The sequence below is a fragment of the Cavia porcellus genome, unplaced genomic scaffold, assembly GCF_034190915.1.
Source record: "Cavia porcellus strain 051 isolate PalLab524CR breed Dunkin Hartley unplaced genomic scaffold, mCavPor4.1 scaffold_20, whole genome shotgun sequence".
In the NCBI taxonomy this organism is placed as follows: domain Eukaryota; kingdom Metazoa; phylum Chordata; class Mammalia; order Rodentia; family Caviidae; genus Cavia; species Cavia porcellus.
The window spans coordinates 65,934,144-65,952,045 of NW_026947503.1; the positions used below are offsets into that span (position 1 = coordinate 65,934,144).

Below are 17,902 nucleotides of genomic sequence, written 5' to 3' on the forward strand. Positions count from 1 at the left end.
CGGCACACGCCCAGCATTCAGCATATCGGGAGGCTGAGGCAGGACAATCACAGATGCAAACCCAGCCTGGGCAACTTGGTGACTTAGCAAGACCTGTCTCAGCATGAGAAACGTAAAAGGGTTGGCAGGATAGCTTTGCGGGAAGATCCTGATTTAATCCCCAGGAGCCAAGAAAAACCAAAAAACCTGTGCAGCTCTGCTTTGCCGTGGGAAACCGCAGTGGTCCTGAAGTATCACGCACAAGTCGTTCAATGGGGTGCATTTATTCAGTGCGTTAGGGTTCCCGCGCACAGGGCGGTGTTCGTGGGTTTTCCAGGCGGCACTAAAGGACGAGCTGTCCTGTTCTCCTTCCGCACAGCGCAGGAGAAAGCTGCTTCTCTGACCTTCCGTGCTGGGGCCGGGGCCAAGGCGGAGCCTTCTGGCCCGCGCGTGGGACCCAGGGTTGGCTCCACCAAGAAAGCAGCTCACTTTGTTAAAATGAAAACAAAAGGAAGCCCGAATAAAACACGGTAAATCCCACTCCGCTGCCTTCCGCTCGTCCCATGCGTGCAGCTCTCTCCGCAGCGGCGCGGCACCTCGCCTGGCCGAGCGGACCCCGCCGCAGTGCCGTCCGCTTGGGACCCGGGGTCCCGAGGACCGAGTTCGCGCCCGGCATCTGCTAAGCGAGTCCCTGCACGGGCCCGCCCTCCCCCAACTCCGGCCGTTCGGGGATCTGGTTCGGCCCGCCCGCTGCCGGACCCGCGCCGCCCGCACACGCCCGGAGGACGCCGGGGGAACGCCGCGAGCCGCTCGGCCTCCGGCCGGCAGGGGGCGCCCGCACCCGTGCCCGCGCTCGCCGCCGCGCCGCCGCCGCTCCTGCGCAGGACCCGCTTCCCGGCCTCCACTCGCGGCAGCGGCGGCGGCGGCGGCGGCAGGCGGACACGCAGCGGGGCAGGGACGGGGCCGGGCCGCGGACGGAGACGGGGCCAGCCGGGGACCTGGGCCGGGCCGGAGCCGGGGCGCGCAGCCGGGTGGCGGCGGACGTGGGGCCGGGGCCGGGGCGCGGGCGCGGGCCCGGGCGCGCGCATGGAGAGGCGGGCCGCGGGCGCACAGCCCCGGCGCAGGAAGCAGCCGCCGCGGCCGGCCGACTTCAAGCTGCAGGTCATCATCATCGGCTCGCGTGGCGTGGGCAAGACCAGCCTCATGGAGCGCTTCACCGACGACACTTTCTGCGAGGCCTGCAAGTCCACCGTGGGTGAGTCGCGTCCAGCGGGCCAGGCGGTCGGTGTGGTTCCGGTCTGGGCAGCCGCCCCCCCCCCCGCCCCGGGTCGGAAGCAGGTCGGGCCCCCGGGCCCGCGGCGATCGGCCTGGTGCTCCCGCCCTGGCGGACTTCCCGCAGGTCCGCGTCTCGGGTGGGGGCGAGGCCCTGCGCCGTCTACACCGAGGGCGACCCCTCCTCGCTTTGCTCTTGGAGGCGAGGGGTCTTCCGTGCAAGCCAGGGCTGGTGTTCGCTGCTGAGCCCACTTTCGTGGTGCACGGACGTGATGGCCCCTAAGGCGTCCTACGAGACCGTCAGGACTAACGTTACTCCTAAATTTCCTGGAGTAAACGTACTTGGGGGGCAGAGGGACTACGGCAGTGTTTGTCCCTGATCTCAGATAAGCCGGGGACGATTCTGCCAGTGCCACCCCTGCAGCCAGAGTGCAACGAAGTCAGTGCCAAGGTTAACGTAGGGAAATGTTTTTAGGAAGTCAAACTCATAGGGCTTGACGTTGAGGTTTTGCAGGTGGGTGTGGGCCACGTTTCCCGTGGAAGGGAAACCCCTTCCAAGCTGCCAAAGCCAGGGCAGCCAGAAAGTAAGTGGCTCTTCAGAATAAAGAGCAGGCTCCTTGGTGAGCAGGATAGCAGGATGAGAGGGGAAGAACCACACAGTAGTTTGGAGGTTTGACACACAGAATTGAAGTGTCGTCCCACGTACTTATACTTAAAATTGTAACCAGCGGTAGTTAACGTTTTGAGGTGAAAATGGTTCTATAGGGAAGTTAGAGAATCTGTCTGAAGAATTTACTGGGAATCTCCATAGGGAATTTTAAATTGATAAATTGTCATATAACAAAACAATACCGCCTTTAAGATGTCTTACTGGAAAATTAAACCTCTCATTTTTGGATTGTGTCTTTGTTTCATTTTTGAGAACTTCCTGTAAATGTTTCTTTTGCTCCCACCCTTTTGGAAGTATTTGTGCTCTCTGCACTCTGTTGATTTTAAATATTAAGTCTTGGGGACATGATGTTAAGCTTAGCAACGTAGCCAAACCTGTTTCAAACATCCAGTTGTGAATTATAAGAGTAGAGGGAGTTATTCAGCCCGGAAACGAGGTTTATGCTGTTTTCCTTAGTATCTGACATAATTACAGTAGGGTTTGGAGCACTTTAGAGTGATGCATCTTTTACGGCCCCACACTCAGTATAGAAAAACACAAGCTAGAACAGTTGCACCGCGGGCTTGCTAACAGGTGGGTGGCCAGGAAGGCACAGGACAGATAGGCGAGCAAGTGGTGGAGGTCACTTTATTGCAGGGAGAGGTGAGGTCAGGAAGAGATTTCCAAGCCAGGCTCTGGGAGGGCACCCCAGCCTGGGAGAGGTTACTTAGGTGCTGGGAAATTGGTGTGTGGAGACCTTGACTGTCGTGGCCAGGAGCATGGACACTGCCGGTGGCACTGGAGCCTAACAGCCTCTTCATAAAACCAGAGGCTGAAGACAGCGAACCTAAGACTGCACAGCACACCGGAGAATGAGCAAGAAACCTGGCAGCTTGCTTCTCTGCCCCCTCAACAAACATAAATGCACAGGCACCCACAGTTCCCATCTCCCCACGCTGAATGCAGTTGCATTTCAGGCTCACTCATTTTTGCTCCCTCCACGTGTATCAGCCTGCTGGCGGCTCAGATGTTTCTGATTTTGGGAAGTTATGAGCAAAGGGATAACCCATAGTCTGATCCAGCGCGGTGAAGACACTTAGCAGTCTCACCAGCCCCTGTGCAGTTCTGCCCAAGTGGCCTGTCCCTAGCCCTCTTCTGGTATGCAGCTGGCCCCAGGACCCAGTGGTGAGCAGCTCTAGGCTCTGTCTGGAAGTGGAGGGAGGGGGTGTTGTGGAAGCCGGTGCCTGTCTCTTCACTGAGGTTGAGGTGAGGACTAGGCAGGCGAGCTTCCTCCTCTTTGGACTACTGTGAAGATAAACTCCAGTCCAGAGCTTTTGAAAAGCAGTGTTTAACTGTGGGGCTCCCCTTTGGGCAGTGAATTCCTGAGTCCTTCTGGGCCAGTTTTTCTAGTTTCCTGTCCAGGATGCACCTGGAGCCCCTGAGGACAGCCCCTGGTGACAGTGTCTTGTGGTGTCCTGTCCGAGCTCATCTGCTGCTCCCAGCAGCTCAGCTGGAAAAGATCCGAGCTGGAAGGAAGAGGGTCTCCCGAGCATTTTTCCTAGCTGACCCAACTCCTTTGGACTTTCTGCCGCAGGAAGTAATAGACATCCTTACAGCTTGGAGAGCAGAGGCTAATGTGTAAAATTAGGAGTCAGCAAAATGCCAGGGTTCTTTTATATTAATCAAGTCAAGCTGATTGGTTTAAAAGATAGAAAATTCACAAGGGTATGAAAAACTACCGAGATTCATTTCAGTCCTTGACCTGTATAATGGAAATGATCCAGAAGGAACTGGGTCTTTCAGTTAGCCTCTCTCAGTCATGAACGTGAGTTTCCTAGTCTGAGATTACCAGCATGGCTTGACAGGTCCTTTGAAGTTTGAGGTGGAAAAATATTAGTTTGCTTTAGACATTTCTAGTATACTTAGTCCTGTGTTTTTGGTAGTGACGCACCCGTCTACACTTAATTACCCACCTCGGGTGTCAGGGGTCTGTGAGTACATGTCCACAGGCAGAAATGCAGAATCCATTTCTGCCTGGCATAGCCAAGTTCCTGGTGTCTTCCTCCTTTTTGATTCCTGCTAGATTTAGCACAAACTGACCAGCCTTTTTAAAAGTAGACTTCAGGGGTAGAAGTGTAGTTCAGTGCCTAGCATGGACCAGGCCCTGGGTGTGATTTCCCAGCACTGCCAAAAGAAAAAAAAAAAAAACCACATACTTAGAAAAAAAACAAAAAATATATAGTTACAGCTGAGTGTGGTGGTGCACACCTGTAATTGTAGTGCTTTGAGGGGCCAAGGCACGGGATCCTGCCTGGTGCCCTGTGAGACCCTGTCTCGGAATGCCACGTGAAAGGGCAGGGGCTGTGGCCCAGGGTGAAGCCTGGGATGGGGCCCGGAGCTGTGTGCCTGCACCCACACATCTGCACATACCATGTGTGGCATGTGTGCCCTCTAACAGCTCTGGAAAACACTAAGCGGGAATGAGAGCCTGGGCCTTGGTGCGGGTTCCACCGCAGTCACTAGTGAGTTTGGTAGTCGTTTACCTGTCTGCGCATGATGGGTAAAACCAGCATTGCTGCTTGCTGAGCGCTCAATAGGTACCAGCCAGGGCCTCACTGCCCGCTGAAAGTTGCCCCACTCCCAGATGGGGACAGGGGCTCAGAAAGTTGGGGATTTCCTCCCTTGGACGCTGGTCCTTCTGTCTCCACCTGCTCCTTAGCTTCCTCTAACGCCGATGCTGAGTGTGCTCTGTGGAGAACACGGCTGGTACATGGGCGCATTGGTCATGGTGAACTCTTTCCTCACTTTCCTCACTTCCTTGCTGGGTGCCTGGTGACATGACTGCCGGGTGCTATCAGCTTACCTTCTGCACAAGGCCCCCATCAATCGCTTGTCCTGTCCTTGTGGGTGTTTATGAGATCACACTTGTTCCTAGCAGCCTGAGCCTCCCTGAGGGAAAAGGTGCACATGGAGCTCTGGTGTGGTTCGGAGGCAGGGCTACACACCTGACCTCACAGGGCGGGCCGGCAAACTCGCAGTCATCTCTTTCTATATCTACAGATACTCAGAAACCCAACAAACTGCAAAACACAATCCATTTTGGTCCCAAGCACTTCGGGTAGGGAATATGCCAACTGGCATATTCTATCATTCACATATCATGAACTTTTTCATATGTTTATAAAATTCCCCAGATTTCCCAATTTAAGCATATTAAAATACAGGAGGAGTAAATGTGAGCCATCTGAATGAGAATTCAGGTGTTCAGCCAGTCAGATTTCCCTGCCCAGAGTTCTAGAGGCCAACTAGGATGGCTAGATTTTTTGCCAGGTACAAAGATACTTTTTAAAATCCACTATCACCAGCTTTTCAAAAAAAAAAGATTCACAGTGCAGAGAAAGGAGGGGAAGTTCAGACTCTTTTACATTTCCTCCCGAGAACCTCATTACTTTTCCCGTCTACAGCAGGGCTCAGCTTCCAGCCTGACCCCACAGGAGGCTCTGTCAGCCCAGGTGCTGCCATGTTCCCCGGGGGGCCCACCAGGGGTACTCTGGGAGCCTGGGCCTTGCGGGTGGCAGGGAGACCAGGAACAGGTGGTCACAGTGTCTTTGACCACACGTGCTTTACTCTGGAAACCCAGAGACTCAGGGTAGAAGTGAAGCAGGAACACAGGTCTAAGCTGCGTGCTTGAATTTCTCTTGTGTTTATGGGCATTCGTTCACGCTGTGACCCAGGTATCTCTAAGGGAAGAGAATTAGGAAGCCATCCAGTCTCTCACTTCAGGAGCTGCAGTGTTCGCCCTGCAGCGCGCAGCACAGAGTGACCCGCCCATGGCCACGGGGCTGATATCACCTAAGGATGAGGGAGGAAGGGCCCGGGTGGGTGGATCTCAACCTGGGCTCTGAGGGTGTGGGGACCCCCGAGGCCAGACACAGCCTAGCAGTGTCCCCTGGAGAATGGAATTTTCGCAGACAAAGTTCACAGATGCAGATGGGCTGGTCGTATAGCTGAAGGAAAATCCTACTGAAGACCTGGCTCCAGTGCCCATGCAGCCAGACTCAGGGTGGCCGATTCCTCCCCAGGCAGCATGGGCAGATCTGGGGCCGTCTAGCTGCTGTGCCCCAGGGAGCAGCGGCTGAGGCCAGCACTGGACAGTCGCTTCAGCTTTCCAAGAGGGTCTCCCAGTACACAGCCATCTCCCGGGCACATAGGATGCCTAGTGAGTCCCTGCTGGAAGGGCACTGGAGTCACAAGAGACGTAATAAAAGGCTGGCACAGAGGCAGCACCATTGTGCTCCAACAGGGGAACAGCCGATGACTCCCCTTCGGCCTTCTGTTGCACAGCTGTGACATTTGGGACTTAGATGGAAAACCCAGGCTACCAGCCAAAGATCGTGTCCTTAGCTCAGGGTGATTGTGGTTGCTTTTATTTTATTTATGTATTTTTTGGTACCAGGAATCAACTCAGGACCTTGTGTTTGCCAGACAGTTGCTGTACCATTGAGCTATGTCCCCAGCTCAAAATGGTTCTTTAAAGCCAGATTGGATATAAGGGGACCAGCATGCATATTCACTGGGCTGGACAGCTGGATGCCTCCCTGCTGGTGTCCCAGAGCAGCAGTGCTGGGTTTCCAGTGCTTACACAACACCTTCTTAGTTTACAGAACAACACAGCCCGCCTCCAGCACCACCCATGCCAGCCTGGGGGAGGAGCTCTGGAGGACACCCCGGCCAGCCCCTGACAGGTCAGGAAGCTGGGGCTATAAGACTAAGCGTGGATGGGCGTGTGACGCCATGCAGACCCCGTGAGTGAGTCCCTTGTGTGCCCAGCCCTTGTGTGGGGTCAGCACCTTGCCTATCCATGGAGATCGATCAGCTGAAGAGCCATTGCCTACCATCTGCATCTGCTCTTCAGTTCCCAGCCAGAGAGAGAAACTCGTGGCCGCCCGCTGACCCTCTCCTGAGTTACATTGTAAATGCAAAGACTCTGAAGGAGTCCCCCGCCCCCAGTCCTTGCCCTCGCGGAGACCCATTGACCTGTGGGGAGCGTGACCTCAGGACAGTCCTCGCCGCAATGCTCCTGGCATGTCACCCCAGCAGCAGGAGAGCTGACCAGTGTGTGGGGAGTGGAGCGCAACAGCAGCCGCCTGGGCTCTGTGATCAGGCTTCTTCTGGCTCGGCCTCTAGATCCTCACCCTCTTAGGGACCAGGGGCCAGCAGTGGCAAATGCCCGCCCTGCTCCTCCCTGCACTCCACCTTCTGCAGGCGGTTGAAGGAGAACCTGCACCACGGTGGGGACGGCCCTGCCGGCTACTGTGGTACTCATCTGGGAACCTGTATCCATGTCACCAGCTCCTTAAAGTCATGGGAATGAGCAGGGGGGCTGTGTGTACTGCACTCTTCGCAGAGGATGGCTGACGCCGAGGACCTTGTTCTGCCCCTGGGCTTTGCTGGCGCATGTGCACTTACCCCTGTGTCTCATGTTCAAGGTGGTGCCTGGGTCAGGCGTGGAGTGCCTTGCTCCTCCTAAAGGGAGAGAGGGGTGCTCTGTGCTTGCTCGGCCCGGAGGGGGAGCAGGCCTGTGCATCTTTCCAGCAACGCATGTGACCTTCCTATGCCCATGTCCCTCCGCTCGGAGGTTCAGTGTCCTCATGGGCTACAGAGACCAGGCATGGCTTAGGTGGGAAGGGCCGGACACGACACAGTGTGGCTCTGGCCCGCAGTGTCCCCTCTGCCCAGGGACACTCGTCTCCTAGGGGTAGAGTGGCTTTTCTCTATGACCTTGGCACTTTCTTAGTTTAGCTGGTCATCATACACTGAGGAGGCCCGAAGCCCTGTCCTTCAGAAGGATTGCGTCCAAGTAAAGACAGGCGCTGTGCCGCGTTGGTGACTTCACAGCAGGGTGGGCTGACCTCTCGCAGTCCCTGCTGGACGTGTCTCGGGCGCCTGGGCTGGCGGCACCATTCGAAGACCTGCAAGGGATGTTTTTGCTGTTTTCCTTGCCTAGACTTCTGGACCAGCAAAGGAAACACAGTAACGTTTGTTAGAAGGACTAGAGGCTGTGCCAGCACCCTGATCCGGGTTTCTCCCGCCGAGGGTGGAGTCTGGGACATAGGAGGAGGACGGTGTGGAGCTGCCCTCCCAGCCACATGCACAGCACCCTGCACCAGCTCACCCCAGCCTGCTGCTGGCTGCATGACCTTGGGCCCTGGCACACTGTGCCCCCGGCATGCTATGCCCCTGGCTTGCGGCAGGCCTGCAGTCAGGCCTTTCTCATGTCATGAGCATTACTCGGGTCTAGAAGTCCCAGTGGGATGTACAGCATCTGGGTCCGGGATGATAGGACAGCATCCTGAGGTAGACTGAGCAAGACCTCCTCGGATGGGCAAGCTCCAAGTCACCAACGCGAGAGCGTACACCACTGTGCAGTCCCAGTGACACCACTGTCTGCAGACTGGGCGTGCTCAGGGAGGGGTGCGCGAATGCGCACCGTGCTCACCTCCGCGCATGTGCCTCAGGGGCCATGGCGCAGGGGCCTGGAGAGCTGAGGTGGACCGAGTGAGAGGAGGCAAGCAGGGGAGGTGGAGGCCAGGGCTGGCGAGGGAGCCCGAGCGGGCGCTTCGACCTTAGGTACCCAGCGGTGGTGAGCTATGTGTGTGCATGCATGCGCGCGCGCACGCACACACATACGTGTCCGCCCCACTCCCCCAACCTGTACGGTAACGCACAAGTGCAAAGTTGGCTTCAAATGAGCACCTAAAGCTCCAGAGACTGACTCCAAAGGGGACACACGGTGACTTGCTTAGCAATTTTTTTCAAAGAAAATTCTTAATTTTATTAATTGCTCCATTTTACTTCAATGTTGTAGAATTAATTTTCTTTTTTGATTTATTTTTTAATTGATGTATGACTTTTACACTTAGGGAAGTTGGTACATGTATATGACGTGTCTTTTTTTTTTTAATATCTTACATAATTTATTGAACAGCATACTGAAAACGAAAAACAGAACAATTCTGTTTTGTAGACCTAATAGCATTTGAGGCTGGGGATAAAGCTCAGTGGCACAGTCTCTGCCTGACAAATGTAAGGTTCTGAGTTTGATTTCTGATAACAAAATAATAATGTCAAAACATAAAATACAGTATCCAAAACACCCTGGCAGTGCAGCATGCAGTGAATCTGTGGTTGTTATCCCTATGATTAAAAGTTGAAGGCCAACCTGGACAATTTAGTGAGACCCTGTCTCGGGAAAAAACTGGAGATGAAGTTCAGTAGTAGCACACTTGGTATGTGACGTGTCTTAATTTGCTTAATATAAGATTAAATCTTTTAATATTCTTCCTCTTGCTATATGATAAGTAAGTTGTATTTTTGGTTGCCAAAAATTGTTGTGTGTGCTGGGAAATTTAATATAGTAATTTCCAGATTCAGACAAAGGAAAGTTTCCAGTGTTCCCTTTAAGAATCCAGCCAAGATAATGTCACTTGTTCGTGTAATTGTTACATGTGATTTGGTGCTGGGTGCGGCAGCACACGCAGGTCCGCACAGCACCTAGAGGGGCTGAGGCAGGAGAGCTGAAGGCGTGCAAGGTCAGCCGTAGTGAGACCAAGGCAGCCTGGGCAGCCCAGGGACACTGTGATCCTGCAGCCACGAGCTTTGCTCTGACCGTGGACGCTGGCTGGGTGGGGTGCCCCCAGCACCCACGCTGCTCTCTTGTGGGGCCCCTGCACCCTGCGATTTCATAAGGCTGGTTTTTTTTATTTTTCTGGTAATGATTCAAGAATACACAAGTAGGTTTTTAATAAAATGCATATTCCTGGTTTTTGCTTCATGTTTGATTTCCTTTGCAGGTGTTGACTTCAAAATCAAAACCGTGGAGCTAAGAGGAAAGAAAATCAGATTACAGATCTGGTAAGTGGCGGTTTACTCCATTGAGTACACTTGTGTGCACTGGGCTCAGCCACATGTGGAAGCCCCTCAGCATGTGCAACACTGTGTCCCCGCCCTGTGCTCTGTGGTCCCTTCGATTCTGACTGCAGGCCGTTTGCATGTGCTAAGCTGCATCACCATGGCCGCTGCCCACCTGCTCGGCGTCCTGTCCTGACATGTGCCCCCTACACTGGAGTCTGGGGAGAGCCTATGCATGGGCAGCTAGGCTGGCTCCAAACCCTCAACAGAGGCCCTGGATAGAAGCCCCTGTAGCCACGTGCGGCGATGCACACCTGTCATCCTGGTAGTCTGGGAGGCTGAGGCAGGAGAATGGCAAGTTGAAGCCCAGACTGGGAACAGCGACTCAGCAAGACTATCTCCACGCGCAGCTGGAGCGTGCAGGCCGGCTGCCTCTCAGGAGCAGGGGACGGGGCGGCCTGGGCCAGCCACTCAGCCTACTAACCCTCTCGTAGGTGCCCTCGTTCTGACTGTCTGTCTGCATCTGTGTGTCTGCTTCCATCGCGCTAACCGCTGTCCATCTGTGGCACCACCGTCACCTAACACTGAGTGTCCGTGCCGTGTCTCCATCTCCATCTGTGTCCCCGCCCCGAGCCGCTACAGCCCTGCCAGAGGCATCCAAGGTAACACCCCCTCCCCCACCCACCGTCCTGGCCGAGGGCTGAGCCCTGTTGGTTTCCGTTTTGTCATGTTCTAGTTTTGGTGGTCAGGGTCATGAGTACTGACGGTCTCATTGGGACATCTGAGCCACAGAAAGCACCTGTCACCCCTCCTGCCTGGAAAAGGCAGCAGACTCGGTTCCCAAACTGACCATCCTGCTGCCTGCCAGCGAGCTGCCAACTCTGATCACGGGCTTTTAGAGAAAGAGCACCTAGGAAGGTGCTAGAACTCTTCCACCTGTCACCTGCCACCTGCCACTGGGCCTGGGGGTTAAGCCGTGGGGCCCTCGCAGCGAGCCACATCCCCAGCCCTTTTTTAAAATTTTATGTTAGGGGCTACTGAGTTGCCCCGGCTGGGCTTGAATTTGAAGTCCTGACTCAGCCTCCCAGAGTACTGGGAATACTGGCACGTCCCATCGTGCCCAGCTCCTTTGCATGAGGAGGGTGAGGGCACTAAGACTAGACTGTGTGACGCTTGCTTTGGTGGGCGGCAGACATGTCTGAAGACGCTGGGCACTGGACCTGAAGCCTCTGTCCGAAGGCTCTGGTGCCTCCCTGCCCCTCTGCCCAGGAACACAGGATAGTGCTGGGCTTGCTGTGAGGTGCACACCCTGCACTGGTGTCCAGTCTTGCCCAGCCTTTGGCGGTGAGGGGCAGAGAGAGGCCTATATCCCTTGGGGACAGGAACTGAGTCTGATGTTTCCTGTGTACATCATGCAGACCTTGGGGTGTTTCATAGGGTGTCTAGTGCAGCAGCCTCAGGAGGTCAGGTCTGGAACTTTCCACCTCTGGTATTGTGTTGATGCTCAGAAGATTACAGATGATGCAGCATTTAGAGATGTTTTGTGTTCTTTTGTCTTTTTTTTTTTTTGGATAAAACAGGGTCTTGCTATGTAGCAGTAGCCCAGGCTGGCCTCAAACTTGCAGAGGTTCTCCTGCCTCAGCCTCCCCAAGTATTGGTATTAGAAGCACATCATCATGCCTGCCTTTCCCCTTTTTTCTTTTTGAGTTCCATGGTTTTGTATTAAGAATGCTGGGCCTGGACCACGTAACTTGTATTGCTGTTGTGCTGCCATAGCACCTTGTCATGTCATGGTTCTCTGGGCCATCAAGGGCGTGGCGGTGCCAGCTCGGCCACCAGTCATCGTCTGGGAAGTGTAGAGCAGGACTCTCTTTTACAGGGGCCCTTGCTGGAGCAGGTGTCCCTTCCTGTTGATTTCTTTGTGGCCGTGGCTGCAGGTTCCTGAAGGTGTGGCAGGTGGAGCGCTGCGGAAGGCTCTGACACTGTCCCTGCATCTCTTCATCATCGCCACATCAGTCCCTTGCCATCCACTGCTCTGCACTTAGGCCTGGCGAGCCAGTGTGGTCTCAGGCACTAGCCCTGGACTCACTGAGAGCTGGGCGGTGTCCCTGGGACCAGAGGAGCCAGCACGGGTACATGCCAGGCTGCATTGCGCATGCAGTGGAGTCAGCGCTGCTCCTGGGCAGGCAGTGCCGTCACCTCGGGGCGTGGGTGGTGGAGCCACCAGCTGGTCCCGAGCCTACTGCGGGGCACGAGGGCCAGCAGTCACTTTGACCTCAGGTCACGGGGCTGAGGGCTGAGGTTTGTATGCGTCAGTGCCCACAAGCAGGGGAACCTGGGCCTGGACCTTGAGGTCCTGGGGCTTCTGTAAGGGCCCAGCCTGGGCAGGCCCCTTGCTGGCTGGTGTGGAGCAGGCTGGGATGGAGGAAGAAGCCACCTGCCAGACACGAGCGCTCTGCTCCGGCCGCACCATGGGTGGAGCCGCTTTTCTGCCTGGTGTCGGGCAGAGCTGGGGCAAAATTGGAGATGAAGGAGGGTGTAGGAGCAGGGGCTGCTAAGAGTCACCGAGCCATTGCTCACTGGTTCCGTTTTACTTGGAGACACGGTCCCGTGTGTCCCCGTTGTGGTGTGGGATGGGGGGCGGTCACCCCAGGGACATGAGCAGCTGTTGACCAGGTTTTGGAACTCCTGAGGCTCCAGCCCCTTGCCTGCTGTCACCGGCTCTCCCCAGGGTGCAGGTCCTTGCTCAGCTGGGACTGACTGCTGCCTCGGTTCCCTAGGGACACTGCGGGCCAGGAGAGATTCAACAGCATCACCTCAGCCTACTACCGAAGCGCCAAGGGCATCATCCTCGTGTACGACATCACCAAGAAGGAGACCTTCGACGACCTGCCCAAGTGGATGAAGATGATCGATAAGGTGTGCACTCCCCAAGGGCCACATGCCACCTGCATGGACTCGGCCTAGCGCCGCTAAATGAATGCCCGGCGTGGTCCAGGGCAGGGACAGGTCCAGAGTCCTCTCCCATGTGACAGCCAGGGCTCTGCTCAGTGCTGGGCTCGGAGCCTGCATGCTCCTTCCACCAGATGAGCATGTTCCTGCCGAGGGTCATGTGCACACTGGGTTTGTGTGCACAAGCAGGTGGCCTTCTCTGCAGGCCCTGGATGCCCAGGTCCCAGTATCCGCTGTACACCAGCCCTGGGTGTCAGCTGTCCAGCAGCTCTTCATCTTGCACAGGCTTTTTCTTTGCTCACAATATCCCAGCAGTTTGCACACTGCACCCAGGGCCTCTGTCCAGAATTACAGTGTTACTTTTTATTTTGACATAGGACTCTTTAAGTTGCCAGGCCCGGATTGGAATGTTTTCATCCTCCTGCCTCAGCTTCCACAATGCTCCGTAAGCCCTTCTGGTGGTCATCCCCGGTAGAAGGGCTGTGGAACCTGGGCTCAGTTTCAAAGCCTCCAAGTGCACACCTGAGGAAATCAGAAAGGACCCGTCTTCACCAGAGATCTCAGGAGATGAACTCCAAGCAGAAGGAAGTGTCCCGCACTCCCAGGGCCTGTGAGGAGCTTGAGTCTGAGCCTCACGCAGGGGGCTGTGCGACCCCCTGGCCTGGCTCCTGGGCGGTGCTGCTGGGCGCATGAGGGGGCCTGGCTATTCTGTTCAGGCAGCTGCCCAAGCAGGGCGCCCGGCGCTTCTTAGAAATACACGGAATTACATGAGTCCCTCAAGGTTCTAGCAGTTTAAAGAAAAGTTTTTTGTTATACCTATATTTTTGAAAAACAAAAAATAGCTTACCTTTTTTTCTCAATTACAAAATTAATGACTCTCTAGTTCAGCATGGTGGTGCACACCTGTAACCCCATCACTCTAGGAGGCCGAGGCCGGAGGATCACTAAGAATTCAAGCCAACTTAGCAAGGCCTCATCTCAAAAAGGGACTGGATTTGATCCCCCATACTGGAAAAAAGCAAAATTAATAGCATCTTCATTATAGAAACTTGGAAAATCAAGAACAAAAGTATATCTAAAATCCTGGCCCTGGCTTATTTTGTCATTCTGCATCACTAAAGGTCCTTCCAAGCCGCGTGACTTTGTTTTTGCTTTTTAAGGCTGTGTTTTATACACCTCACCTTACTCTGTCTGTTTCCCTGAGCCGTAGGGATTTTTCGGTGGGCGGCTGCCATCTCTGTGCTGCTCTGCCCGGTTTTGACCTCTTCGAGGCTGGAGCTGGGCAGGCCCTGGCAAGGCTGGGATCGCAGTGGCCCCATGCACGCCATAGGGTGCTTCCAGGCTGGGGCCGGCAGCCTGTGACACCGGCTTCTTTGCAAACCCACAGTACGCGTCCGAAGACGCCGAGCTCCTGCTGGTGGGGAACAAGCTGGACTGCGAGATGGACCGAGAGGTCAGCCGGCAGCAGGGTGAGAAGGTGAGCGCTGTCCCCGCGGGGCCTGCCCCACACACCTTTCCTGCGCTGGCTCTGCTCTCCTCACTTCTTGCTCCTCTAAACTCATTTCAAAGTAGAAAAGTAGGAGCTGTGAGTGCAAACCGCACGTTTCCTAGGCTGGCGTTTGTTCCAGAGGACGTCTGCTTGCACTGTGACACTGCCCTCACGGTTCCCTCCTTCTCCAGCACGTTCTCCACTTCCCTACTTGTGCTAAGGTTTCGATCTTGGAGAAACGAGGATTCACGTCCAAAGCCTCAGCTCCTGCCCTGAGAGACTCGGGCAGGGCCTTAGGCCCTGGATCCTGACGTCAGCTCGGGGCTTCTGGCTGCTGTTTCTTTTTCCTGTTCTGTCGTAGAAGTCTGTGGTCCTTGTGAGCCTGGGATTTGAGCAAAACAGGGACCCCAAAGAGCCTCAGTCCCCTCCGTTAACACCAAAGCCCCAGGGCTGTGACCCCTTGACACACACAGGTCTCCGAGGGTTCCATGCTAGACACAGGTGTGGGTGTGTGTGTGTGCACGTGCGTGTGTCTTCACAGTTCGCACAGCAGATAACCGGGATGCGGTTCTGTGAAGCCAGTGCCAAGGACAACTTCAACGTGGACGAGATATTCCTGAAGCTGGTGGACGACATCCTGAAGAAGGTAAAAGGCCCTGGGCCACCTCCCCAGAGGGTTCCGTGCAAAGCTTGGTGTTGAGATGTTTTATTTAGAAGCAGAGGCCCGGTCCCTGCACTTAGGTCCCAGGGTCTGGTGACCTGGGGCTGATGGGCAGCACGCCAGCTTAGCCTGGGGGTGCAGGTGTTGGTGTGGCCCACAGAACTATGAAGTCGCCCTGAGCCCAGTGTGGCTCAGGTAGAGCGCTGGCCGACCCAGCACTGCCATCCAGTGTCTGATGTCTGTGGCGTGGTTATCAGACACTTACTTTATTTCTCTGTTTCTCTGTACAGGTTAAAGTCACTATAGCCGGGAGATTAGCTGGAGAGGCAGGCAGGTCTCCAGCAAGTGCAGCCCTGGTGGGCACCTTCCCCAAGGCCATGCGCCTGGTCACTCCTCTCCCGAGGCTTCATGGGCCACTTTACCCCAAAATCAGTGGGGAGCTTCACTGAGCAACAGACATTTCTTTGAAAGTTTTCTCAGTTACTTGCACATGGCTGGGACAAATACCCGGCCCAGCAGAAAGTTAGAGGAAAAAAGGTTTAATTCAGCGTTTGTTCCATAGTCAGCTGGCTCCAAAGCAGGGTGGCATGGCAGAGGAGAAGCAGTCCGTGCAGGGTAGGCAGGAAGTAGCAAGGTCAAGAGAGGCAGGAGGAACCACACTATGACCACAGTGACACCTCCTCCTACTAGCCTTGAACCACCCAGCAACACACCCCGCTGTAAACCTGTCAGTGGACTATTCTGGTGCCTCATGCCCATAGTCCGGTACCCCACGTCTGCACTCCAGTACCAAAGCCCAGCAATGGGCCCGTGAGGCTGGAGGCCTTGGGTCCTCGAGACCTGAACCAGCCTACATTCCAGGTTTTCAGTGAGAAACCTGGGGGGTCAGCTTCCCCTCGGAACCTGCTGGAGACTGGTCTCCGCACCTCTGAGGTGATGAGCTCAGCAACACCCAGGCCCTGACCAGAAACGGCTCGGGACCTGCGCGGACCCACACAGGCTCCTGTGCAAGGCAGCTGTCCCTCGGGACGTCCGGTGCCCAGTGCAGGGCCTGTGCTACGTAGGCAGCTGACACACTGGCTCGTTCAGAGCATAACAACAGAGCGAAAGGTCTGCGTGTTCAGTCCTGACATGTTTTTATTTCCAAATATCTGCTGCCTGGAATCTGCAGGTGTGGAACCACAGTTATGGAGGCAGCTCACCGGATCCTCAGTTCATCAGAGGCTTCTCCTTAAATGGGGGTTCATGGGATTGCTGAAAGAGGGTCCTTCTTTTCTTTTTTTTAAATTTTTTTTTATTTGAGAGAGGGTCTCGGTAGTTCATGCTGGCTGTAAACACACGATGTACCCCATGCTGGTCTCAAACTAGGAGCAATGCTCCTGCCAAGTGCTGGGATTACAGGGATGTGTCACCACACCTGGCTCTTTTTTTTTTCATAAGCCTGTAATTCCTGGGGCTGCTGAGACCTTTTTCAAAAGCTCATTTATGAACATATAAAATTTCATTACATTGGGTCCCAGGAGAATCAGTGTGGACAAGAGTGGTCAGGTGGCATCCATGCTGTGACGTGCAGGGCGTCAAACCTGCTTGCTTGTTTAGTTTTGGCTTAGTGTTTTCACATCCAACCGCCAGGGTCAGAGAGCTTTGAGCTGCACTTGTTTCGCTTCACTGCATTTTTTTCCCTCCCCTCCCCTCCCCTCCCCTCCCCTCCCCTCCCCTCCCCTCCCCTTCCTTCCCCTCCCCCTCCCCCCCCCCTCCGCTTCCCAATGCAGCAGAGCCTAAGCGCTCTGCCCTCTGTTCAGCTGCGGGGTTTTCCAGCCCTCCCCCTCGAGCCCCACCCTGCCAGAGCGCTCACCACCTCTGCTCCTCACCCTGCAGATGCCGCTGGATGTCCTGCGGAACGAGCTGTCCAACAGCATCCTCTCGCTGCAGCCCGAGCCCGAGGTCCCACCCGAGCTGCCCCCGCCGCGGCCCCACGTGCGCTGCTGCTGATCCAGGCGCCACCCCCGCACTACAATCAATTTCCACGGTTTCCTCCTGCACTTTGTAATCTGAGTCAGAGCTACACACTAACTTGTAAATATGCAGATACGCAATCCTGGGCCAGTCCTGGCCATCCGTTACCTGTTCCCTCCAATCCGGTTTCATTGATTTCCCCGGCGGCGGCAGCAGTCCAGCCCCAGGGAGCATAGCACTCCTTCGGAGGGGAGCAGGAAGGGCACGTGATGCAGCTGTCCTGGTAACCATGCGGGGAGGCCTGGAAGATGCTCCGCCGAGAAGAGACTGCGGTGCTTTGCGTACCGTTCTAAAGAACGTGGGTAAAACTGAAGTTTGAGGACAAAGCTGTGTTAAGTGGTTCCCTTCACTGACAAGACCTCGAGCTGCCATGGGGCCCTGCAGGCCGGGCTGGGAGGGGAGGCGGGCGACGCTCCAGGCTGCAGAGAGCCTCAGAGATTTGGGAGGCGGTGGCCTCGTTGTGCGGTGCAGCGCTCAGTTCGGCCTGAGGGCTCCTACTCCGCCCTGTGCGCCTGGACTCTACTTGTTTTTTCCTTTGTCCGGTCCTGAGTCGAGGACTCTCTGGTAGACCTTTCATTAAGCTGCACTGTGCTGTTTAGTCGAGGTGAACAGTTCGTGTCGGGATGACTTGCCGTGTCTGAGTGTTGTAGGAGGAGAAGCATCCTGGTCTTTCTACACTAATGAAGTGCAAATAAAGTTTTGTATTTATGAATGACAACTGTGAAGTCGCAGAGTTCCTTTGTGAGTTGCACACTGCGTGCGTGAAGCGACCTTACAAATCGTGCCTCTCTGTCTTTGGGCTGTTATATGGGGGAAAAGTCCGGCGATCCTGAAGGGCTCACTGTAGGTGTAGGGACTCAGAACAGCAGCTCAGGCACTGATGCCTGCCGGATTCACAGCAGCCCACAGAGAACGACCCATCTTCAAATGCAGATTAATGGATAAACACATCAGTGGTGGAATAGTACTCAGC

The 17,902-nt window shown here is 55.2% G+C and overlaps 1 protein-coding gene across 1 annotated transcript; it reads left to right on the forward strand.

The window, feature by feature from the left end:
* Positions 1 to 513: 513 nt before the first annotated feature.
* Rab12 (RAB12, member RAS oncogene family) lies at positions 514 to 17,647 on the forward strand (the record flags this gene model as incomplete). The annotated part of the gene is made up of 6 exons (XM_023562704.2): positions 514 to 1,234; positions 9,754 to 9,814; positions 12,592 to 12,730; positions 14,151 to 14,240; positions 14,794 to 14,898; positions 16,792 to 17,647. Coding segments are annotated over 6 exons (1,230 nt in total), but the record flags the coding sequence as incomplete, so codon positions are not given.
* Between the last annotated feature and the right edge of the window lie 255 nt (positions 17,648 to 17,902).